The sequence below is a fragment of the Tauraco erythrolophus genome, chromosome 5 (assembly GCF_009769465.1).
Source record: "Tauraco erythrolophus isolate bTauEry1 chromosome 5, bTauEry1.pri, whole genome shotgun sequence".
Taxonomy (NCBI): Eukaryota; Metazoa; Chordata; class Aves; order Musophagiformes; family Musophagidae; genus Tauraco; species Tauraco erythrolophus.
This window is the reverse complement of record NC_141469.1, coordinates 58,458,447-58,484,086: the sequence shown is the minus strand read 5'-3', so window position 1 is coordinate 58,484,086 and position 25,640 is coordinate 58,458,447. Positions and strand designations below refer to the sequence as shown.

The 25,640-nt window shown below is 38.7% G+C and overlaps 1 protein-coding gene across 2 annotated transcripts in view; it reads left to right on the top strand.

Moving 5' to 3' along the window:
* Window positions 1-25,640, top strand: part of WWC2 (WW and C2 domain containing 2) — a 115,172-nt gene that overhangs the window by 33,574 nt on the left and 55,958 nt on the right. For both annotated transcript variants that reach the window (XM_086611650.1, XM_086611649.1), the window contains exon 2: window positions 11,370-11,479. In XM_086611650.1, the coding sequence (XP_086467776.1) occupies window positions 11,370-11,479 (110 nt within the window). The remainder of the gene's footprint in view (window positions 1-11,369; window positions 11,480-25,640) is intronic.

The window sequence follows — 25,640 nt, the reverse complement described above, 5'->3', positions numbered from 1 at the left end:
TGGCCAGGTGGTTGTGTAACATTTGAGCTCTGATCTAGCTCAGTCTTTTTGCAATGGGAGCTGCAGTGTACTGCAAAACATGTAGTGATTTAATGAAGTATGCATTAAAAATTCTTACAAAACAAGTGATTGGATGAGAATCTAGAAATTGGGACATGGAGAACTCGGTGTTTAGAATGACATTTAGAGGGGGGTGCTGGCTCCCTTCAGGCACAGTTTGTAGGTCTGCAACCGAATTGCAGTGATCTTGGATGGTTAACTCAAGTTCGCTCTTCCCTGCTTCTGGAATGATTGGTGTACTTGGCTGGAGTGCTTCACAGTGCTGAAGCTGAATGTTTGTGAGGTTATTTGAGATGTGCAGATGGATGATACTTCTGAAAAGTACTTGTCACAGATTTAAGTTTCCTGCTACTGAAATTGGTAACACTCTTGCTGACTTCAGTGGGAGCAGTTAGGAGAGGAGAGTCTTTACATATCCTCTCTATAAATCCAAAGCTTCCTTGCAATGCAAGCATTCATTTGCAGGAGGAGCAAAGGGGAGTTCACAGAACAAAATTTTCAAAATAATTTTCTATAGCTGATGAGGTGAGTAGTGGGGTGATTTGGACTAGCATGTGTATGAAATTACAGAAAGGAGGAAGGGGAAAGGTTAGAGATCGGGAAGATCTTTTAATGCTGACATTAACTGTCATGTTCGTTTTCTGGTTTTGACTGTGTTCAGTCTTTGCAATGCATTTCTCTTTCCCAGATTTAATTTTCACACTACAGAAATGTCCGATGTTTAACCTTTTAGTAATTAACTGTCTGCCACAAAGGCTGCTTTTGATACTGCCTACAGATAGCCAAGCTGACAAGTCATCCAAAATAACAGAGTAAATGTTTTAATCCTTTATTATAAGTGTATCTGTTTTGATTTATTCTAATAAAGTATTCCAACCTATTGACATTTTCCTCCCATTGTTTGTTATGTCATGCTTCAATTAAATGGTAAGCTTTTGGGAACAGATGTTGCTCCTGTTTGCATATGGAAATTATTGCAGAGTTGTGATTTTTAAAATTTCACAAACCAGTGCTTGACTGTGTTTGGTTTCTTGGTTGGTTGTTTTTTTCACTTTTTTCTTTTAAATTGTGTATTTCTAAGGGTATATCTTCCTATTGTATAGGAATAGTTTGATAATAAATGTGTGAAATGAGAAGCAAAGTGGTACAAGACAGGTAAAAGAAACATTTCCAAGTCAAGTTTGCAGGTGGAGATTGTAGGATTGAGAACACATGGTGTTTACCAACTTGGATTAAAACTAATAGCCAAGTTTCTTAACAGTGTTCTCAATTGATGACAACACAGTTTCCCTCTATAAGCAGTATACAGTCATGTATATACAAATAACCTGCAACAACACTGCACATAATAGCCTTTTCATAATGTCACTGCATTTGAGCTTTCCAGGGGAAAAGCTCAAAGGTCGTATTGTTGGGTTATGGCTGTGGAATTATCCCTGCGCTAGGGTATGGTTATCAGACATTCCTCACATTCCAGGTGTCTAATATAGTGCTTACATGCCAGCGCAGGACCAACTGCTGTGTCAAAGAAAAACACAGGAGAAAACATTCATGGCATTACCCATTTCCGCTCCTCTGCCCCTGCTTCCCCCTAACCTTTCAAAATGTCATCTTTGCATTGAACTTGGCAATGTTAAAGGGATAAAGAAATTACAAGTGGTGATTTGATTGGGAGCTTTTGCCCTACAAAAACAAATAGCTAGTATGCTGAGCTGCAAAATACTGGTCACTTAAACACTTGGTTTCTTTCAGTACCTTCAATGATAAAATGATGTAGCAAACTGTAGAGCTGTGTTCAGCATGGGGTTTTTTCCTTCACTGATTGTAATTGTTAAGTGGAAGGCCAAAACAGTTTATCATAATCAAAAGGAAAAGGAAACAAAAAAAACCCATGCCAGCAGGCCATTTGACCTGGTCCTGCAACCAGTGGGTGTGGGTCCCTTCCTTCCCAAAAGCATTCTTCCCTTTCTGGGTCTCAGCTATTCAGTTCATGTGCCTTTTCAGAAGCACCTGTGAAGGGACAGTGTGAGCTGACATAGAGCTAATGTTAACCCCTTTGTAACTGCGAAGAGGCAGTTACACTCTGCTTCATCGCTGTTACAACGTATTTTTATGGCAGTCATTAACATGCACGTAGCCTCTTGGCTGGAAGGCAGTGTTTTCCCTTTGCACCCACCTCCCTCTGTCTTCTGCCTCCTGTACTGAAATCTTAAGCTGTGTGTTCCCTGTTTGCTTGCTTCCTTTCATGCATCTGCATGTGAGAAGGACATCAGTTCTGTTTCGTGTTTTTTTTGGTGGAGGACACAGGCAAGATCTTCAGAGGACCTGAAGATTTCCATCCTTAACTTTTCTGTATTGCGTAAAGCTTAGGGAGTGAGTTTGTGGATGTGTAGGATTTTTGAGCATTGAAGATAAGTCTTTTAAAATAAAGAAATAAAAAAAGGATAGTAATTTTTGTTAATATATTGCAAGCACTTACTTGCTGTTGATTTTACAGGATGCTTGCAAAACTGCTATGTGAAGTAGGAAGGTGTGTTTTTTGGGAAAACTGCGTGTGTTCGACTGTAGAGGAATTAATATTTTTTGCTAATTTGTTTGGTTTGATTTTTTTTTTCCTCCTTCAGTTACTTGGTGGGCTTCTTGGTTTTTTACAGTTTGGTTCACTACTGCAGATTTTACTAGCTCCACTAAGGCAAAAAAAACCCAAATTTATGTCTTTTTATTTGTCTAAAGGGATAGCATTTATTCTGTAGGTTTTTGTTGTTGTTGTTCAACTATTTTTTTTATCAGCTTGTGTTTTTGAAGACTTACTTTTGCTGTGGTTAAAATAAGTGGAATTAAATTATTTGCAGTTAGAAGTACATTTTTGTTTTAAATAACTTGTTGTTCTCAATGTACAATGCACCTTTTTATTAAATACATGCCTATATTAGCTTAAAATGCTTATGTTCATAATAGATATTGGAAATTCAGAACTTTTGTTGGATTTCCGGGTTTTACTGTTGTATGGGTTTAGTAATTGATGTATAATTATATATTGAATTTAGGATTTTTTTGTTGTTGTTGTACTGGGGTTGCAGAAAGGTTAGTTGGCTTCTTTTCATCCTTAACCTTGCAGTTAAATGTTTAACTAAATCACGAAGAGTAGTTCCTGGAAAACATTTGAGGACTGGAGTACAGTTTTCTACTGTAGTTAGCGTGTATCTTCAAAACCAGTCATTGGTGAGGTATCAGCTTTTTATTTCTAAGCAGTACTTACTGAATATGTCAGATGGTCGTGTGCCATCGTACAGTGTATGAAACTCTGAGTTAGTCTTCAGAAAGGCCTCTTGGCAGTAGCGATCAGAACCGATAATGGGCTGATACTCCTATTTCACGAGGTAATATTAATGCAGCTGTCTCTCTGGAGGGTTCTCCGAGAACTAAGACACCGTTCATCACCCTGCCTTTTTCAGCAAAGCATTTCAAAGCAGCCTTGAGTACTTTGCCTAAATTACACAGAAGAAACTGCTTATTCAGTTCTCTAAAAAGGTTTAAAAAGCCCAAACCCTATGAGGATGGGAGATGATTAGATTTGAGTTTCTGCTTGATCTTTGTGTGCTTCCTGAGCACAATGTTGTGTGCACCTGAGCTGCTGGCTAGCTAGACAAGAGTCTTTTAATAGAAATTGTATTTTTCAAAGTCTTAGATATTCCCTGAAACATCTTTGAATGTGGTCTAGTCCTATCTACATGAACCCATAGCTCACTTGTAATATGGGAAGTGTTGTAAACCACTGTCAGTACAAGTTCATTACTGGAAACTGAGTTTTTGAGCTTGTAAATTAGTTGTGAGAGCCTGTTATCCCAGTAGTACATATCCAAATAATGTCTAGCCATTGTGTTACTGTAAGGTGATGAACTTGTTTATGTATGTCTCTTAGTATAAGCCCCTATCTGCATCTGCATATGTTTTCATTTACCAAGAAACCCCTTTAAAACCCAAAAGGGATATTTCTTTAAGGCCTATCACCTGTCATAAGCATTCAAGGGCTTAAAGGAATCATAGGGTAGAAATTGCAAGTTATTTAAAAAGATACTATACTGATATGTTTTTTTAGAAAACTAGAATCAGTGCCCAAATACCTCAAGCTTCCAGTCTTTTTATAAAAATTGGCCTATTTTACCTGTATTGTATTACCAGAGAGAAAATGATCTGTAATCAGGAAAACAAGTGAAAATTCATTAACTGTATCCAGGAAATACTTGCTGATGGAGTTAATAAGTCTTTGTTTCCTAGAAGTGCATAACTCCACTGTAACTTTATTTTCTGCAGTTGGTTTTTGAGCATCCAGTTGTGGTGCAAAAAGGCGAAGGCCTGGTACTATCAACGTGCTACTGACTGCTACGTGTAAATGCTCGGAGCGTGGCAAGGAGTGTTTGGCTGTAAACCTGTGCTGTTGTGTGCATGCCTGTGTGGTGTGAAACAAACAGATTAATGGTGCACGGGCTAGTGGCTATAGGCATAAAGCAGCATGATTTAATGTTACTGAGAATTTTTCATAATTAAAGAATGGGGTGACGTTTAGGTTGAACTACTCTTAGTAATTCTGTATTGGTGTAGGAAAGGTAACGTGCATATTTGCTGCCTTTTAAATATAGTCAATTGTTTATGTTTGGTTGCACAAATCTTGTGAACAAGGTAAACAGATGCATGACCTTGCCCTATTACTCGTTCAAATAATACCTGTAATAAAGCAGCAGTATATCTTAATAATACTCTTATTAAAAGAGAATGTACCTAAGCAATACAAAGGTTGTACATAATGTCTTGGCCTGGTATCTGAACAGGAGGCACTACTGTGTTGAGAACATGGTGTTTAGAAGCTGAAATCCTGTCAACGGACTCATGAATGAGCTTTTTGGAGAGAGAGAGAGAAAGAGATTGTGCGTGTGATTTGCTAGTTTATACAATTGAATGAACAAACAATGTGGCAAAAGGGTGTTTTATGGGCGTGGAAGTTCTGCCCCTTTCTACAGGTAAATGACCCAGTTAAAGTTAGTTAGTGGTATTATTAATAGAAGGTAAATGCATTTTGTTGCAGCTTCAGCCACTGTAATTTGTAGAAGAGAAAATTATCTTTCTGATGTAATGTAACAGTTAATGGAAACTGACCTGGACCATAGGGAGTGGCGATGCTCCTCTTTAACTCTGACCTGCAATGTGGAGCTACAGCTTACTCTCTTTTGCCATTCCATATGCACTCTGTATGCTGCCTGGTATAGTATTCATCCTGCTTAAATTTAGTTACCTTGTATAAACCAAGGAGCCTTGCTTTCGAACTCCTGCTGTAGTCACTAGAAAAAGAGGGAAACGTTCAGTGTGATTCATCTTAAATCTAAATAGATGTGCTGAATCAGCCTCTCTAGGGAACCAAAAGGAATAATTCAGGTTAGATAACAAACTTCTGAAGTTAATGAGATTAATTGCACCACTGAGTTTTATATTAGAAATCCATCTTGGGTGCCTGAAGTGAGTAAAATCCATGTTGGGAGGATATTTGGAATGGGATTAGAAGATGTGTTTATAGATTCTTCAAAGTCACAGTGCCTGTAGCATTAGAAAGTTGGGTAAGAATGGGATTGATTTTAAGACCCAACTTGTACAATAAATTCAGGAGTTCTGGTGAAGAAATTAGAACATTTTTCTTCTTCTATTTATATATTGCTTTCCCTGATCAGTTGATTTGAATTTTTACGTTTGCTGGTTTTGAGCTACTGGATCAAAATAAGAAAAAAATACTTTGAGTCGTCCTTTGAAAAATGAAGAAATTAGCTGATGCTGATCATATGTCATTGTGCTAACTGAAAACATTTGTGAGGAAGGGCTCAGAAGGATCTTGTCGTGTTACTGTTGTGTTGTGTTATTGGTAAATCATCTATGCACCCTTCTGTAATGGTGTATGTAGTTAAATGAGCCAGATTCCAGGTAAGTGTGCATGTGGTCCTTCCATCATTGGGTTTCTTCTGTTATGTTTTAATAGATGCTCATCCCTGAACATCTAAATAGTAACTTACGTTTTGTCTTCTCAGTTCCTAGAGTGTGAAGAGGAGGTACATTTTTCAGAACAGTTTCTGTCTAGAAAAATTAATAACGAGTAGTGTGTCATAAGGGAAAATAAATGTACATCATTATATGAGAATGAATGGGGGTTGCGCTTCATGTAAGTGTCACGTGAGATCTTGCTACATGGCAAAGAACATGAGGACATTTTGAGTAGGGGAGAATTGAGATTTGGAGAAAGTTTTCAAATGCATGTTGAAGTTGCTTTAGAAGTTGAGCATTGACCTTAGTTATAATTCAATTCAAAACTCCAAGTCTTGACTGTAGGTCAAGTACCACACAGCAAAGGAGCTATTCTTGGAAGTAATTTTGAAAGAGCTTAAGATGAACCTGTTCATGATTCTCAGGTATTTATGTACCTCTTGCCAACCTGCATTTTATTCCTTTCTAATTGAGGAAAAGATGTCTCAGATTTATTGTGGAGTTGTTTTGTGCCTGTGTGTCTTCCCTCCGCTGTCTTCCGATATCCACCTGCTGTAACCTTTCTCTCTTTCCCATGCCCTCCACCACATATATTATAAATAACCATAAATCAGTCTAACAAAATTGATGCAAATGGTTCTATCTAAGCAAAACATGTCAAGCCGTACTCTCATAGTCCTTCAGAGTGTGGCTAAAATCAGGTCTTGAGTATGCTAAGGAGGTCAGTGATGCTGGTATCAGCTGAGTTTAGAAGAGAGTGAAGACCAAAGTCTAGAGTCTGCTGTTGGTAGAGGTGCTAATCATAAATGGATAACCTGAATGGATTTTGGAGAAAAAAAATGGGTCAGAGAAGGAATGCGGCAGAATGCAGCATTACCGTTGCATAGAACAATGTGTTGAAAATAGTTAGTGTGTGTGTGTGTCTATATTGTACATATGCATACATATTTTTAAGAACGTATTTTCTGTGATATCGGATCACAGAAGTGTGGAATACTCTGGGTTGTCCATATGTTGACAGAAATATAGTAACCACTAGTACATGTAGTAAATTTCTTGGTTTTTGTGGACCCTGACTTCAGGAAGGAAGAAACTTAGGGAGTACATCAAGCAAGAAAATGCATGAAGTTGTCCAAATTGAACAATATTGCACTGTACAATCCATCAGTCTGTAGTTATGTTTCCATTTTACAGTATCATCAACCTCTTTATTAACTTTAGATACTTATACAGACTTATAGGCATGGCTGCAGATGCAATAGCAACTGTTAATGGCAACACATGCATCATTGTAGAGTCTACATTTTAAGATCTTAGCTAACTTTATATTTTGAAAACTTTGAAGAAAAATGTGGATTTGAGGTGGTAATACGGCTTCTTGATTTGTAAGTTGTATTTGTCTCCTAGGTTTCCCAGAGCACCTGTGAAGTGATTGGCAATAACATAATTATATACTGTTTACATAATGGAATTATGGAGTGCTTCCTGGTTTTCGTAAGAGTAGCCACTTCTCATTACATACACCTGCTTCTTGTTCAGGGAGTACACTTCAATCCGTATGCTGAAATGGGAATGTTGCAGCCATATAGGGTTGAGTAGATAAAAATGTTATATATGAGCTAAAGGCTAATACATTAGTCTTCACTTGGAATGAGTTCTATAGGGGTAAAAAAAAAATGCCTGTAGGTAAGAATATTTGAGCTTAATGATGTGCATTAAAAAAAAAAACCCATTTGTTAACTAATTAAACTTCATAATATACTAAATGTGGACTTCAAGTCATCCTTTTTAGAGGAGATCTGCATTCTTTTAAGAACGTGTAAATTGATGGCTACACCCTGAAAAAGTTTTATAAACTACCTCAGAATATGAGTGCCCTGAGATGCAGCACTTATTCCTCTATTATGGTGCAATAAACCTCATTTTTCTTGGGTCACGGTTAATGAATGTAATGGCAGTCCATCTATCATAGGTTATTATGTCACAGATAATGATCTTCATACAGGCAAGATTCCTTCAGTTCTTGCTCCTAAGGTATTATTTCCTTTCCAATTACATCTTGTAACTCTTTGCTTTCAACTTTTGTGTTGCAAATTTTCTCTTGCATTTTACTTATCTTCACATCATGTTAATATCATCCATTTGCTGTAGGTATTTTTAAAGTAAACATTGTTTATGTTGGGACAGTTCCGAGGGCACAAAGCAGTCTAATACCACCTTGTGCTGATTGCTGCTCAGTTGTCTAAGTCCATGTCGGGCTCAAAAATCTTGTGCTATTAAAAGGCTCTGGAACTAAAAAGAGAGTTACGGGCATGTAACACTTAAGCAACTGTGATCTTGTTATGTACAAACCTTTTCATGTTTTAAAAATCTACTCAAAAGCGGTTCTCCTGACATAGTTCAGATGTTAAGGCTGCAATGTCCAAGCATGATCCAGCAGAGCAGAATTCATAGAATAATTTGTCCAGTAGTGTATTTCAGGCCCTCTGTCTCCTTCCTGTTCTTTTGTTTAAGGTCTAGAATGGGTCACTCAAGTACTTTTCCACAGGTTTTTTTAGTGTTGCTTTTAATTTATGGAGCGTCTGGGATGAGAACGCGGCTGCTATTCATTCTCACAGTGTCCGATTTCTGACAGGTGATAACACCTGGGCAGAACATCAATGTGGCCAGAGTGGTCTGCGGTCTAACCCACAGAATGAGCTATAATAGAAAGAAGTCAGTATTTGATTAAAAATAAAATTGGAGTGCAGATGAAAAGCCAGGATTGTACAGGATTTATATCCTTCCTGTAGAGATGGTTTAAAAATCACATCTTGTGATTGTTGCTAACTGTGGTCTGTATCTTTGAAAGTATGGAATGCTTATGCAGAGTTCTAAATTAATTTATTGGAGACCACCTGGCCATGTTTATAGAAGTTTATGATCCTTACTCTGCTGTATGGTATTTCAAATATTTTTTACTCCTTGAACTGCAAGACTTGTCTTTGGAGTTAATATTATAATGTTAAGGCTAAGGGTGACATTGAACTTTTTATTTTTATTCGGTTTAAGTTGTTTCGTGAAAGTCCACATTTCTAATCTGAGGCAGGACTTTCTTCCCAGCAAGATGTGCCCTTCTAGTCGGCACTGGCTCACGTGACTAACCGAACTCACCAGAGGGCTGTCGCTTTTACGTAATTGATGCTTCCTCTGGGCAGTAGTGGCCTGGGAACTCTCTGACATGGGTACCCTGTGTTCAGTCTGCTGCGTGCTGTGGCTGAAGCTGTGATTGTGCGTGTTATCCTGGCTTTAAAAGACTTCTGCTTTCCTAAGGGCCATCTCTCTCTGTCTAGCTGTTACCATTTGCAAACAAAACAGTAATCTTTTGAAGTGATGCTGGTAATTATGAGTGGGTAGCATTTGGGCAGGTGTATTTGATACCACAGTGTTAGGCAGCTGCAGCTTTGCGGGCCAGCTGTTAGCCCGCTGAGCTGCATGGCTGTCATGGTGGCCATGGCGCACAGCTGCTACCGCCCTGAGAGGAGGAGGGGGAGGAGGGCGAGCAGCAGAGTGGCAGGTCTGAGCTGGGATTTCTGGAGAGGCCCTTCTCCGAGCAGCCCTTCTCCCTTCCAACCCTTACCATTCTATGATTCTATATCCTGGTGATCCAGATGTAATTCCACATTGGTAATTTCACCTGAATTTTGTAATAGTTTTCAGTGTGCTTAGTGGTTTGGCACAGCAGCTTCTAAGTGACAATAAATTAGCAAACTTGCCTTATTTGTGAATTTGTTCAGGACCTCAGAATTAAGGGTTAGTAACCTTCATAGGACTATGTTGTAAACTTTGCAGAAATACAAGGAAGTGGATTCATGCTTACAATTTGAAAAAGTAAATCTATCTACACTCTGCTGAGATTTTGGATCGAAAGAGCTTGGTTCTTTGTAATTTCTGCAACCCTAGTTTGGAGGAATAAAGTGTTGCCCTACTTAAAGAATTGATAGGTCAGATCCATCAATAATAACAATACATTTGTGGGACAATGATTTCTAAATCAAACCTGAGCTCAAATTTCTATTTTCGCAGCTGTAAGAAAGATTTAATTCAATAGTTTTGTAAAGTATTTTCTATGTAGTGTTTTCTACACTAAAAAGCCCATTCATTTTGTAGAAAGTAAAACGTACTATTCTTTTCTCTTTCATTCCTCACAAAAATGTCAATAAACAAGTTTCTTTTGCTCAGAAACTAATTGAAGAAAAAGTACTGAAAGAAAAAAGCATATGTGAATTAGACTGTTGGCTTTTTGTTTGTATAGAATTTTAATGATGAGATGAAAAAATAGTCTTAGGTGGTAGAACTTAAGCAGCAAGGGAGCAAAGGAGGCGATGCTCATGTGTCCCACAAATTACTCTTGATAATCTTACTCTCTAAGTATTTTTTTTTTATTTAAACTCTGGATATGTACTAATCTTGTTGTCACTATGGTGACAATAAAACCAATGTGACATTTATCTGTGGGTTTATTAACAGGAAACTCGATGCTCTTTTTAAGGAAAAAAAAAGGCAAAAATACGATGATGTAAAGCTTTACACAGCTTCACTTGGAAAAGAAGTTATCTTTGATAACTATGATTCTGTTATCATCAGTCTATTTTTTGTAACAAATAGATGCTCCATTATTAAAATGAAAAACTTTAATTGCCTATCTTCCTAAAAAGGCAGCATGTGAACATCTGAAAGTCCATTAAGTGTTACTTATAAAACGTCTACTCTGTGCACTCCTTCTCCACACTGCTGCTGATTTTACTCAAGTATGTGGATTGGTAAGTGCTGCTAACTGCATCTTAGATGGTTGTATGCTCTTTTCTGAGTTTCCTGTCTATGATCATTAGAGATGACCTTGAAATCTTGTGCTCTCACCACAGACTCAAGGTTGAAGGGTCCAGTTCTTCTGGGGACAAATAGGAGTGTAGATTGTTTTATTATTTTTTTTACAAGCTACTGGTTATTGTTTAATTTTAAACTGTCAAATGTGAAAGATGTTGCAGTGAATTTCTCACTTGAGTGCTTGTACTGAAAAATGTTTGCAATAACTTACATTGTGTTCTTGGGAGTTAATGAATTCAGAAGGATGGAATAGGGACAAAACAATCAAAGGCCTAAACTTTAAGTGGGAGAGAACAACTTATTCTCCTTTCTCCCTACTAATCTTGCTTTAGCTTCTCTCATAATAGGAATTAATATGAATAACAAATGTGTATGGAAGAGAGAAAAGCTATACCATTAACTTGTTTGTTTGCTTTTAGGTTAACAAAGCCCTTGTCATTTGCAGACTGTGTTGGGGATGAACTGCCGTGGGGATGGGAAGCCGCATATGATCCTCAGATCGGTGTATACTACATTGATCACATCAACCGTAAGTATTTTTCAGTTTGGTGTATTGGTTATATAAGAAGGCTCATCTTGATTAGACTTTCCTGAGAAGGTTCTAAAGCATGACTGGACGTAGGGCAAGATTTCTTGTAAGAGAAATGTAGTTAAAGTAACAATTACTGATTTTTCGGTAGACAAATTACCGCGTTTGTGCGCCTGATTTTGTTGGGGGTGGTTGCACATGTATTATAGCTGGCTCAAAATTGTTCATACAACTCTTCATCTTTTTCTGTGGGAGAAGTCCATGTAATGTGTAGTAAATAAAGATGTTTTACATCTGTTGGTGTCTGTAAAGTGTAGGATGTTTGGTGGCTATTAAATATCCAGCAGTGCATGCTGGCAGAGATAGTCTGATACAAGTAACACCTGGCTCCAGTCTAACTACTGAAAGGAACTGTTGTAGATAAGGTAGTATGGAGTGGAGGGGCGGTATTTTTAACTTGTATGTGAGGTCTGGCAAATGTACTGGAGTTCTGAGAATGTTGTAGAATACATTACAGGCTATAAATAATGCTATATTTTGTAGTAATTGGAAAGGGAATGGGGAATCAAAATGCTGGGGAGAACTTCCCCTTTGGTATAACATTATTGGCTTTAAAAGGCTTACAAGAAAATCTGCTGGTGCAAAACAACTACATCTGTTTCTACATATATTTTTACTTGCATGGGAATTATGTCTAAACCATACAAAATGATAGCAAAATTTGAAATACAATACTTGTTAGACTTACTGAAATTAATGTTTCTATAACTATTTCTATCTTCTTTTTGTGCGTTTATTATTCCATATTAATTGATATGTTTTTCTGTTTTCTCAGAAATTGTCTTTAATGACATAATAGAAGAGATTCCATTTGAGATCAATACCTGAATATAGGTGCCTGCATCTGTGCTAGCAATGCTGTGTACTTACTTAAAAAATAGTGAGGTATCTATGGCTATTGGAGATGCTTTAGGTTAGCAGAGACAACTGCACAAGGTCAGTAGATAGGGCAAGGACAGTAAGAGACCAGTGGCCTTCTGGAGAAAAAGCTGGAGACAACGCTGGTTACTCCATGTCATCTCAAACGTATGGGCAAGTGAACCAACCCTGAGATGTCTAAGCTGCTTTTGTAGTCAATAGCTGTCTAGTCAATACAGTCAGTGTAACGTAAAGTGTGATGCAGCTGGCCGGTTGGGTGTCTGGTTTGAAGATGGGCTGATTTAACCTCCTTTGGTTGGTTTGAACTGGAACTTGCATAACTAGAATGGGACATTAGATATCTACTGTGCTGATTGAACACCTGTAGACAGACACCTAATTTGGAACTAAATCCCATCCAATAACCTTGTTTGAGCTTTTATAGCCCTGCTTTATTGGAATAACAATGAAAGTCCTCTGAGTTTGTGTAGGGTGTTAAAACTTCCTGAACTTTAAAAGATAGGGACATACTCGATTGAATTCAAAAGGTGAAGAAAGTAAAGGATTTGCTTATGAATCTAAATGCTATTATCAGAGTAAACTTGTATTTAACTTTTGCTTTGGCCAAAACTATAAAAATTAAAGCTATAAAATTTTTACAGGCAATCTGCATTTCTGGGTGTTTTGAAAGTGCTTTCAGATCACTGCTCTGATAATTGTTCTATTTCATGTGTGCTCAAAACTTTTAATTAGTTCTAAAAATTTCAGTCTTGTAGCTTTGTTGCTTTTTCATCCCTTTTTTTTTTCAGAAAGAGGTTAAATTTTCTTCACTTTTAAACACTATTTCTGTGCATTGAAGCTGAATTCCTAAATATTATAAGTTGTTCATGGGTTTTGAAGTTCTGCTTCTGTCTTGGATTTCTCTTGAAAATTGTTAATATATAGCAAACACTAATGCTTCCACTTAATAGAGAAGAGTTGTATGTATCTATCTGTACGTGCGTCTTTCTGTGGCTGGGACAAGTAAGTGCGATTAGCCTTATGTCAATGTGCATGATGGATAACAAAATGGTGTACTTTGGACTTTGGTGTACTTAAAGTGGTTTCCATCCATTGTTCCGTACTGTGTTTGGTTCCTGTTATATTAATACATGTGTTGCTTTGTAGCAATATCAGTGAAACTTCTTATTTTGAAAAGGGGTATATTTTAGTTTTGTACACTGTATTTTGCACAGTATTTTGAGAGTACTCTTGAGTTGCTGGGAGGTAAACTGCCTAAGAATCTTAAAAGTAGGTCATTTGTCGGACAAACGTGGAGATTATAACTTCATCTGACTGGGGTACGTGTATTGTTTTGAAATCTCTAGTATGGAGGTCACTAATAATTAGGGGGAAAACCCTTTCTAGAAAGCAGGTTTTGCGCCTGTTTACTATTTCATTAGCAGTTCAATAATTCAGATGTGTTGAATATGCTTTTTGGATTTGAACTGTTAAAATTTCCTGTCAGGACAGTGGCTATGTTAGAACAAGGAAGACTCCTTTACTCTTTTACCTCTATCAGTTATAATTTTGTTAACTCTTCTCTTTTACTGGACAAAGAAGCCCAGTGAAGGAGAAGAACTGTACCCACTGCTCGGAGGAGGACCAAATGTATAGATACTTGAAAAACAGATTGAATAAAGCAGAATTTCAGAACTTGTAAATGGCAGCTTGAGGGATAGCACTTTGGGGAAGAAATCAGCTCCCATGTGTTAGGTAGGGAGAGGTAACTGAAGATGTTTCATGTTCACTGCCTTCTGGCTGGATTTATTTCAGCAAGATGTTTGAAGGTCCATTGATTCTCTCCTCTTGTATACCATAATCAATTATTTGAACAACTTCTCTATTATCTGTTCTCTTCTTCATTTCTTTTTCTAGTGTTGTTCCTAATGTGTGCCTCTGTACAAAGCTACATTTGATACAAATGAAGTTTCAAGTTGTCCACAGGATTTTGTAGCCATTGTAATAAAACTGGCCAATCTTGTTAAATTTCTCAAACCAACCCAATAAGCTATGAGCAGCAGGCTAGACCTTACAGCAATAGGCTAAATTCAGAAGGTTTTACTCATGGTTGTTCCCTCTTTTTCTGTTAAAAACTCAAAGTTGGAAATGTTAAGGATGGAATTTCCATTAGTGGTCAGTGCAGGACTTAATTCTGCTCCTCTTGAAGGGTGGATATTGGCAAAACGCCCATTGATTTCAAGAGAACAGTACTAGGCTAGACCTTCTAAAGATCTTTAAATTTTACCAAATTTCTGTAATGTCAGTTCTTCAAAAATTATTTAAATCAATATACATTTAAAAAAAAATAAATATTTTCCCCATCTGTGTAATTATCTTAGTCCTTTACTTTCTTTTCTTCCTTTACAAACCTGAGAAAAGCCTACTTTCCTTAACTGCCAGTGGAAACTCAATTTCTTCTCCACAGAGGGAGGTAAGAGTAGGCTGAGCAATCTGCAATTGTAAAACACTTCCTCAGACTCGAGGAACTTGCTTTTGGTGCCGGTATGTTTAAGTATAATTTGGTTTTATTATCATCACACATTTTCTATATTTTTATGAGTTTTTTTTCCAATACAGGGTTTTTTTTCTAGCTCTTACTGATTGCCTTAGAGCTTTCACATGATCCTTTTGGATGATGTAACCCACTTTGAGAAACACTGACTGAGGTCATTACTTCATGAATATATTACCCCAATTAGGAGTTTTAATGTGATGTTTTCAGCTTCAAGGGAGACCAGATTACAGGCCATCTGGCAAGGCAGAACATGCATATGATGTGGGTAGCTAATACCATAAGAACCTAAATGCTTACCCTGTGGTTCAGCAACACCCTTTGTTAGAGGGATGACTGAAAAGATGTTATTTGGTGGTCAGGGATGAGGAGTTCCTTTCATGCAGGATCCTGCTGGTTTGGGAGAGTCCAAAGATTTTTTTAGTTTATTCTGTTCACCCTTATAATCCTTATTGCATATGTGTACTCATGTGTTCATCTACTTCAGCTATCTAACTTGCTAACATTTACTAATTTTGCTAAATAACATGGTTAGGAACTCAAGGCAATACCAAAAAACTCCACAAAATTATAACTCCATTTTGTATATCTACAGGCAAAGTCATCACTTTCACATTTTTCCAATTCTTCTGCAAGGTTTTCAACATCAGGTGTTAAGTGGCTGAGATGCAAACATTTATACTCCTAGAGCTTGGATTTGCAAACACTTTTAAGCTGATATAATCTCTGAAAGAATTGGTACTGCTCTGTTACTACCTCTGGCCTTTTGTTCTGTCCCTGCAATTTTTTTGCTTATACTGGCATGAACATTTGCATGGCCAGACAGTGAATCAGATCAGGGAGCTGATTTGAGTTGAAACTAATCTGGTATGGAAAAAAAAGTTGCTATTTGTTCTCCTTTCCACACCTCTCTTTATGCAAGCAAGAGAGGGAAGGTGACCTGGGGATATGAATGAACAGTCAGGTAGAAGAGACGGGAGACAGCTGCTTTTCGTGGTAGTACTGGTTAAAGGTATTTTGAAATGTCACCCTTGAACTTTCGTGTGTTCCATGCCCTGTACAGGCTCACCAGACAACAGTTTTGACTCTGGGACAGTGATTTCCAGGTGCACTTCTTGGGTGGTGCTGCCAGCTGAAGAAGCAGTCATTGCTTGCTCTGGTTCCTGCCCCCACGTTGTGTCAGTGTGAGGATGTGTGGTAAACATGGACAACGGGGAAGCACTCTGTGTCCTGAGGTCTGTGAGCTGCTGTTCCCCACCTCCTCTTCCTTCCCCTTGCCACTTGGATTTTCTGATCTGGATCATTGCATGGGATGTGTGTAGATGAACAGCTGCAGACATAATGGGAGCAAGAAAGGGAAACTTACCTTTCTGACTTGACATGAATAGTCTGAGGGAATCCTGGGCTGGGACAAGTTCTGCCCTGCCTTCAGCACCCTAAGTATTCCTAAATAACTTATCCCCTTCACTTCCAGTTGTTATTTTCAGACTCAGGAATAACCAGGCAAGTGATGGTTTTCTTTGTTGCATTGATCTAATTAACCTGTAACACATACTCTGCTGTTAGTAATGTTTAGTGGCAAAGGTAACAGAAAGGAACTGACTGACAGTATTAAAAAGATAAGGATGGGAAGGAATAGCTACTCCTAGCCCAGCAATATTTCAGACCATCACATCACTTTTTTTGCCACTCTGTACTTCATATTCAATACAATGATTTTTCTCCCTGTCCTCGACCTCCAGCACTTTTCTTCAAAATGGAGTTGGACATCTACCTTCTCTCCTTTTGCAGCTCCTCCCTGCTTAGTTTTAATTGTCCACTTTGGAAGCATGAACACACCTTTTCCAGAGGCTGCTTTCTACCACTGTTTCATCCACAGAGAAAAAGAAAATTGAGTTAGAATGATGCTAAAACATCAGGAGACAGGTAGAAGGATTTGTATCTGCTTAGCTCGATAACAGAATTCATTGCAGGTCCCTATTTCCCCACTTGGTTTCCTTCTTTCCTTAAAATTTCAAAGCCTGGCTGTTTACCTACACTGTTTGACACTTAAAACACAGTATTTTAATTACGGCTATTCTATTTCTTGTTGTAATCTTAAAGGCTTTCATGCCAGTTTATGCCTATGCAACTGGTTTACAGAATCATAGAATCGTAGACTGGTTTGGGTTGGAAGGGACCTTAATGGTCATCTATTTCCAACCCCCCTGCCATGGGCAGGGACACCTTCCACTAGATCAAATTGCCTAAAGCCTGATCAAACCTGGCCTTGAACACTTCCAAGAATGAGACATCCACAGCTTCTCTGTGCAACCTGTTCCAGTGCTTCACCACCCTGAGAGGAAAGAATTTCTTGCTTAGATTTAATCTAAATCTACCCTCTTTCAGTTTAAAGCCATTGCCCCATGTCCTATCACTACATGCCCTTGTAAAAAGTCTCTCTCCAGCTTTCTTGTAGGTCCCCTTGAAGTACTGGAAAGCTCCAGAAGGTCTCCCTGCAGCCTTCTCTTCTCCAGGCTGAACAGGCCCAACTCTCTCAGCCTGCCTTCATAGGAGAGGTGCTGCAGCCCTCGGATGTCTTTCTGGCCCTCCAAATATGTGGTTTGTTCCCACAGGCATCACCATCTTCTAAGCAAATGGTGACATGCAAGCATTTGGGAAACAATTGTGAAGACTCTTTACTGTCAGCAAACACATGGTGAAAACCTATGCGCAGTATATCTTCTCTTGAATCTTATTTATAGGTATATTCTCTGTACCTTGGCTATAGGAAGGGATTAGAGTAGTCCGGTGCGTGCTGGCTAGAGAAGGAGAGCTCAAGCAATGAAGGCTGTGGATTAAAGATGACTTTAGCTGCTGACTTTTATGTAAAGGTCATACTTGCATGTTTTTTCTTATGTCTTAGCACTGATAGCCATAGCAGTAGAACGTCACCTACTTACTGGATAATGTAGAGCAAAATGGTCAAAGTTTCTACTGCGTTTGAGTGAGAGATATAAGCATATGCTACCCAAGATCTAAAGGAAACTAATATGCCATAAGGATACCATGTTCAATATTTCATAGTAAAAATCTCTGAATAAATATTTCTTGGAAATCTGCTCGTGCTTGCACCGTATAGCTGGAAAATGTTTTCTTTTTCTCTCATGACTCAAATCCAAGCACAGAATTATTTTATGGAAAAGTGAAGAAAGTGTCTGGAAGAGAGGAGGCATTTTTTGTGTGCAAATTCTATGGCAGTAAACAAACTGTAGAGAGCTCAGTTCAGAGCATACTCTGAATAACCTAATTTTCCTCCATGTCTCTCTTTAGAACCCGTATTCCATCTTATTATGTGGTAGAATGTGATTTTCTCTGAGCAATGTGTTAGATCATTTTTAAGACACTGTATATGCCATCTTGTTGGGCTGCACAGTCCTACTGAAACTGCTCTCTGTAATATGCTATTCTTTATTTTTATGTACCTATTGAACAAATATATCCGTGTGAAATTATGTAATATTTGTTTGTGAATTCTTACTCAGATTTTTGATTATGGATTGCTTTTCTTGTTGTTTGAGTTTGAATTGTAAGTATTTTTAAAAGTAAGGGGAAAAAGGAATAAGAAAAAAAGAAAAGGGCATTCAGAAAGCCTCTGGTGTGTACACGATAAAGTAAATTCCTTAAGCCAGTCTGGTTACACTTGGTTATTCTCCCTGAAACTAGGGCTAGTACATTTGCTCCTTTGCTGTTCACTAAGACTTGCATCTCAGTTGCCTGCAATATTTGTTATGCCAGTTGAAGTACAATGAAGTAATATTTGCACTCTTTTTTTTTTTCTGAGTGCATTTTGATCTGATTGCAGGCAAAAGTAATGGAGATTCAAAAGCCAGTTTGTTTATCAACAAAAGCGGAGTTTACTTGTAGAGTAAATATATTATCCATAGTGATTATGTAATGTTGTTGATGAAAATTGCTTTTACTACCCACCACTAAGGTAGCTTGTATTATCCTGTGATGGTTGGTGTCAGACACCATTTTTCCTCTTCTGATGTTATATATCAAAGGGTTGTTGATATTGTTTGTGCCATCTTGAGATATTTTTGTGCAAGATACCATTGAAATTTTGATTCTCCTTTGCTGTGACTGCCCCAGTTTGGCTTGCCTGCAGCTCTTTCCCAGGGGCTTGTACTCAGCATGCCATAGACTGCTTTCCAGGTATCCTCGCCTTCTCAAACCTCTGTGGAGTAGGATGTAATCCTATCACAGCAAAGGCATTGGGGACTGTTCAAAAAGTAATCTGGATTTAGCTTGTGTGCTTCATTCAGCCACTACTAGGGTTCAGGAGAAGCACCAGTGATGAGAGATCCTGAATGGAGTCAGCTGTTGGGTTTGAGGTCTTGAGGCCAGTGTTACTCTTTTGAAGGTGGGGTTCTGTTTGGTTGGAGGTAGTAGTCCTGCCATTATTATGCAAAATAACTGGAGATGTCAGGTGTAATGGAGTTATTTTTTCATCACTTACAATTTCAGACAGAGAAATTTCCGCCCTGACACAGATTATGTAGGTGAGTTGTGACACGGTGCAGCCCAGAGCACAGCTGGTTGTGTGCGGCATGCTTGTGCATCAGTCAGAACCATCTTCTTTTCAGGGCTCAGCCACTGCAATTTTGCCACCTCTTGTCTTGTCTTGTAGTCCTGGTTTCCAGGTCTGGAAACTTTCCTGTGAAGTGGTATATGAGGGGGAAGGTGCATGGTATTGATGAGTAGATCTAAACTTAAGATTCTAATGGATGAGTAGGTCTGTAAGTAGGCTTGTCACTGCCAGAAAAAGGATGTCTAGTTCCTTCCCCAGCTGGCTGCTGCTTCCTCCTTTATACTGGCTCGTTGGACCTTTGGTCACATGGCACAACTCATCTAACCTGCCAGAACATGATCTATCTGCTTTCATGTTATCTCTTGAAGCCCCTGAGTGTTCAGGTGGTGGGTTTAGTGCATCAGATAGCTTTGTGCTGAGTTGAGTGAGCTCCAGAGACTGTGCAAAAGAGAACATGTGAATGTGTAATGTTAGAGAGTGTGACTTGAGATGACGTGGTGGAAACCATCACTGCCAAAAAGGAGGGCTATCACAGCAGCTCCAGCTGTGGCATGCAACTCCCCCTTGCTCCTCTCCCTACAGATCTTAGGTCTCTGGTCCTTATTTCTAGCCAGGTCAACTAGTTTTCCTTGGAATAGCCTCTCTTCTGAGATGGTGGTTCTGGTACATTTACAAACTGGAATAATGCCAGCATGTGTTTAAACAGATGAGAGTTCTCTCTTCAGGATGAAGAGCGTAATGCCATGATTTTGTCTTCTCTTGCTATGTATGTGTCCTTCTCAAGTAGCAACCTAGCATCTCTGACATTTTTCTTAGTGGGACTCCTTGAGAGTACTTGTTCTCTAACAATGTTGCCTAAATGCAATGTGTCTGAGCAAGGACAGCTTACGTGTGGATTGTTCTAGAGCCAATCGATGCTATTATTTTGTTTGGCAAGGGGGGATGTTGGAAAACTATTGCTTCCACATATTGTTAATCCTGTAGTAAAATGTCCAATTCTCTCATGTGTAGCAGCAGGGCATCAGGGAGTCATTCCCTTCCCTGTGGGAATTTTTTTTTTTGGTGGGATTTTAATTCCAGGTATTTTAAGGAAATACGATCTACTGCTGATAAGGTAATAGTTTCCTTCTGTTCAAGTAGACTGTAAAAATTTGGCAAAGCTTCTTGATAGCAGACAGGAACATAACATCTGAAAATATCTCATTTTTAAAAAAATGGCATGCCTGACTATTGCCTGTATCTTATGTATAATATATATCTTGTGTATAATTACGCAGAGCGTGCATAACATTGCTGTCTTTGAAACAAGTTCTGACCAAAGGAATAAACAAAACTTTCAAGGCATAAAGTCAGTCCTGGCATTTTGATTTTGAATTATTGTTTGGGCCAAATTCTTTGCTTAGTTTAAGTGCATCAGACCTGGCCGGCAGCGAGCCAGGAAGAGTGCATTTCATGAACAGCAGTATGATTAAAGCCAGCGCAGCTTGCTCTTCTGCGTTACGGGGCTGTGATCGTTTCAGTGCGCAGGAACGTCCTTGGGTGGAGCGTGCCATCCTGCTGCTTGTGCCGTTTTGCCGAGTGAGACCTCAAATGTTTTCTGTCTCAGATCATTTCCCCCCAGCGTGAGTAGTCATTCAGGCCTTTAAAAATAGGAAGAAATCAATTGCTTGTTCATAATTTTTAAAAAATTTATTAGCTACGCAGTTGCAGTAATTTGTTTAAAGTTAAGTTAATTGGTTTTAAGTCAAGATCTCTTAATAGAATTGAGTAATTTTGATTTGCAAGTGGCTTTGCCAAATGATACTAAAACCAAGTCAAATTAGGAATGTGTAACCTGAATATTAGGTGCACCACTACTCTCCTTGTTCTGTTACTATGGATCATTATTTTGTATTGTGATTGGACAGAGGAAGTTGATATATAAAGATTTTTTTAAATCTGAGCAGGCCTCTTGACAGAGCCTGATGGTACAACTCTTAGTTGTTTAAAGATCCATTTTAAGGAGGTTCCTTTAGTTCATATCTAAGTTTATGCCACAGAAAACGATGGCCAGTATATCTTCTTCAGCTGTTCCTTGTAGAGAAAATGAACTCTTGAATTTAACTATTTGGTGATGCAGAAAGTATTAGAGAGGTCATGCTCGGGGGGTGGTTTGTTGGTTCTCCACTGCTGATGATTGAAGTCCAGTTAGCATTTTCTAGAACAGATATAACCCTACAGCTCTGTCTAGCATTCATAAGCAGCACTTAACTCCTCACCTGACCAGCAGAAATAACATCTCCTTATCTGCCTAGCTAGCCATCCCTTTGTTGGGTGTTTTGTATCTGCTGCAGACAAGGTTGTAAGGTATCCTGTTGCAGTCACCAGTGGAAACGTTTATCTGCCCTAAAAAAGGAATGAGATCTCCCAAGTTTATTTTACATCACCTGTTGAATTATAAGGGTAGGAAAATGTTTGGATGTTCTTTGTGGTTTAAATCTTGCTCTTTGATTGAGGCATGAAGGGCCTCATGTCTCATTTTGAAATGTTCAGCAAGCTGTTCCTGCAATGACATGCATGTAACTGTCCCAATAATATTCTTGGGTATACAAGTTTGACCTTAGCAGCAGGTGCTTAAAACATTCTTGTCTGAGGAAAAAAAAATCCTTATCTTTGTGAGGCTTTACTCTGGGAAGTATAAATATTTGTTTTTGAAAGGAGAACTCTGCTTTTTAAAAAAAAATGTATTGGCTCTTGAAAGGTACATGTGCTCAAATGAACATACTTTTCAAAATGGAGCACTACAGTACCAGAAATATTATCCATAGTTCTGTCTTTTTTTTCCCTTCTCTGTGCGGAAGATTAAAATTGATTAAATTACCACTGATTAAAATTGAGACAACTGAAAATTATAGATGAGCAAGCATATGGTGGTGCTACACAGGCACATGTTTATATTTTTATATATATATGAACAACTTGCCAAACAAGTGATATTCTTTTGGGGGTTTTCTACTTCATAATATTTAAGAAGACATAGAGTAAAAAATACTCCAGAGCCTTCTCTGCTTGGTAAAAGTTGAATAACAATTCTGGTGTAGTCATCCCAGTACTGCTTTGCTTTTTCCAGGGTTATGTATTTTCCTGAGTGAGCGTTCATTCTGGAATAAAATACATGCAGATAGAATTGGCTGAGAATAGTTTGACCAGTCAAGGTGCTTACATGGGGAAATACCCAGACCTCCGAATGCTGAAGATAAGTGTGCCGTTTTTAAAACACAGGCTTGCCTTTAACTCATTTATGACAGTCGGTGTAAAAGATGTTAGCTCATATAATCATCATATTGTTTTGCACGTGCAGCTTGGAGAAGCAAAAAGAAAATGTTTGGTTGTATTTGTCAGCAATACAAAATAATCTGCTGTTGATCAGCTTTGTCCTTCTCTTGCAGTCACAAGGACAGGGCATCTGTAGGCCACGTTTTAGGACTCTGCAGGCTGCATTTGGTCTTCGGGCTGCATGTTGAGCAATCCTCACTTAAAACCTACAAGGCAATTACCTACAATGCACTCGAAGATGAGACCTTCCAATCTTGTAAAATTATTTGGTGGCTGCTGGTTGCACTCTTAAAACACAATCAGATCATTACATTCTTCTAAAAAACCAACATAACTGCATTTATCCTATTTGATCATTGACCCATGAGAATCCTGCTTCATGCTCTTCATCCTGCTTCACAAAAAAGGACAGCTCTGGAAACCAGCATTTCTTATCTCGTGTAAATGACTCTGAATGTGGAGGTGTGTTACAGCACAACTGCAATAAGTGGCCACAGATAGGGACATGTCTTGACCGTTTAGGAGAGAAAAGGTATCGATTTACTTCTTTGTGTGCCTGATGTCTTTGTGGAAAAGAGCAGGTGGCCATAAACGTGAATTTGTGTGTGTGTGTGTGTCTATAGCTATAGTTAGGTTTTTGGAGTGTTCCTTTTGGGGTTATTGGAAAACCAACTGTGTATAAAGCTTCTCTGCTGTAATGTTTTATGTGCCACGCTTGGGTTTACATGATTTGTGGTCTCTATGCATCAATTGTGTACATCTAAGAAACATTTTTCCCAAGTAGAAATACAAAAGCTTGTCATGTTTGTAAATGACGGAAGGGGTCACCAGTATGGGGAGGGGGGTGTGTGTGTATATATTTGTTTGTTTTTAAAAGCATTAGTATACATATACATTGTCCATTTAGGATTCTACAGGATTAGTTTTATGGGATGCTTCCTTTTATTCTCATGTCATTTGGTTTATGTCTTATTAACATCAAAAAGGCTTTTGAAAAAATGGTAGTTAGTCAGTATGGGAAGTTGTTATTAACTAGAACCTGTCTTTATCAGCTTTTGCTGTTAGAAAATCTGTTTTCCTATGTGGAGTTGAAAGTGCCTTCTCCTGAAGAGTGCACTTCAGCTACAGTTCAGAGCAGTCAGGTTGGTTCTGCTGCAGTTCTTTTTTTCCTCTATGTCTCCAGCCACGTGTTCCCATTTTTTTCAATTCAGAGAACTAAAGTAGCAGAAATCTAACCCAGAGAATAAACCTCCCTCTTCCTCTTTGCAGAAAAATTCTGAAGTAAATACCTTGCACTTAAATACTTTGGTACTGAAGGTTACTTTTTATCTCTGTAGATCTATGTAGATTTAGAGTATGTAACTTACAAAGAGAATTCAGTATTGTGCATGTTTGCATTTAGATTTCAGACTTTTCATGGCTATGTCTTATGAGAATGTTTTTGTACTGAGTTGTCCTGGTTTTAGCTGGGACAGTTAGCTCTTCTTTTTAGCAGCTAGAAGAGCTCCGTGTTTTGGTTTTACTCAGAGGCTCGCTCTGAGAAGAATGCTGATAGCAAGCTGATGTTTGTGGTTGGACGTGAGACTCCCAAGGACTTTTCAGTGTGCCGGAGTGCAGAAACACGGCGGGATAAGGGGGGAGCATAGTTGGGACAAGGGGGACACGATTCCCCTTGTGATTTGTGGTGGAACTTAAGATTGAGGGCCAAACTGGCCAATTAGTATTCCGTATCATGCAGCGTCATGCCCAGTATAAAAGTGAGGGTCAGCCGGACAGAAGGGCTTTTGCGCTTTGGCTCTTTCACCGCTTTTGCTCTTTTGCGCTTGCTGCGCTTTTGCTCTATTGTTTTTCTTTCTTTCTTTCTTTCTTTCTCTCTCTCTCTCCCAGTACTCCCACTCTCTCTCTCTCTCTGCCCCTCTCTATTTCGGGGCCTCGCGTTCGTCCGGGATTTGCAGCTTCGGGACGAGACGGGCTTCGCATACGAGGGGGTGGTGAGCATCTACCCTGTGTATTAAATCATCTGTATTAAATTGTTCTTATCTCAACCCACGGGTTTCCCATTTATCCTTTAATTCTCTCCCTCATCCCTGGGGCTGGGGGAGGGTGAGTCAACGACTGTGTCGGGGGGCGGTTTAGTTGCTGGAGCAGCCTAACCCACAACATGAGTGCAACTTTAAAGGAAGAATATTCATTGTAGAGCTTCAAAAAGTGCTGAACTAAGTCAGGAAATATTAATGATAAGATCGAACGTCCATCCTTAACTCTTCCTCTTTGTGTGTTTACATTAAAAGGAACAAATCTTAAAACCTACAATTAGATTTATCTCATCACATACTTTCTTAATATATACTGCTACATTATGTCTGATCCTCTTGTCTACACATTCTATGCAAGTCTGTCTTCTGTGTGACTGCTGGAGTTAAAATGGTTGACCTGAAGCCCTTTGTGAATTAAGGGCCTGTTCCAGCATACTTGTTTATATTACCTGGGCAGTCAATGGAAAGAAGTAGACACCTCAGAAAGGCAGTTTGGCCCCATGTATCTTGGGCACCTATCCTCGATGGAGTGAAGTGCCCTCTGAGGGCAGCGGTCTCTTTCTATTGACCGTAAAAGAAAGTTGTATCTTGGACCAGATGCCTGGCAGAGATGGGGATAGAGTTAGGTGAGATGATCTGGAGAGTTAATGTTCTGTTAGTTCAGTTACAGGGGAAAAGATAAAACTGTTTTCATAGAGAGAAAGGAGAGAGATAACCACTATAAAACATGAATAACATATGGCTGTAAAAATTAATGAAGTGGGG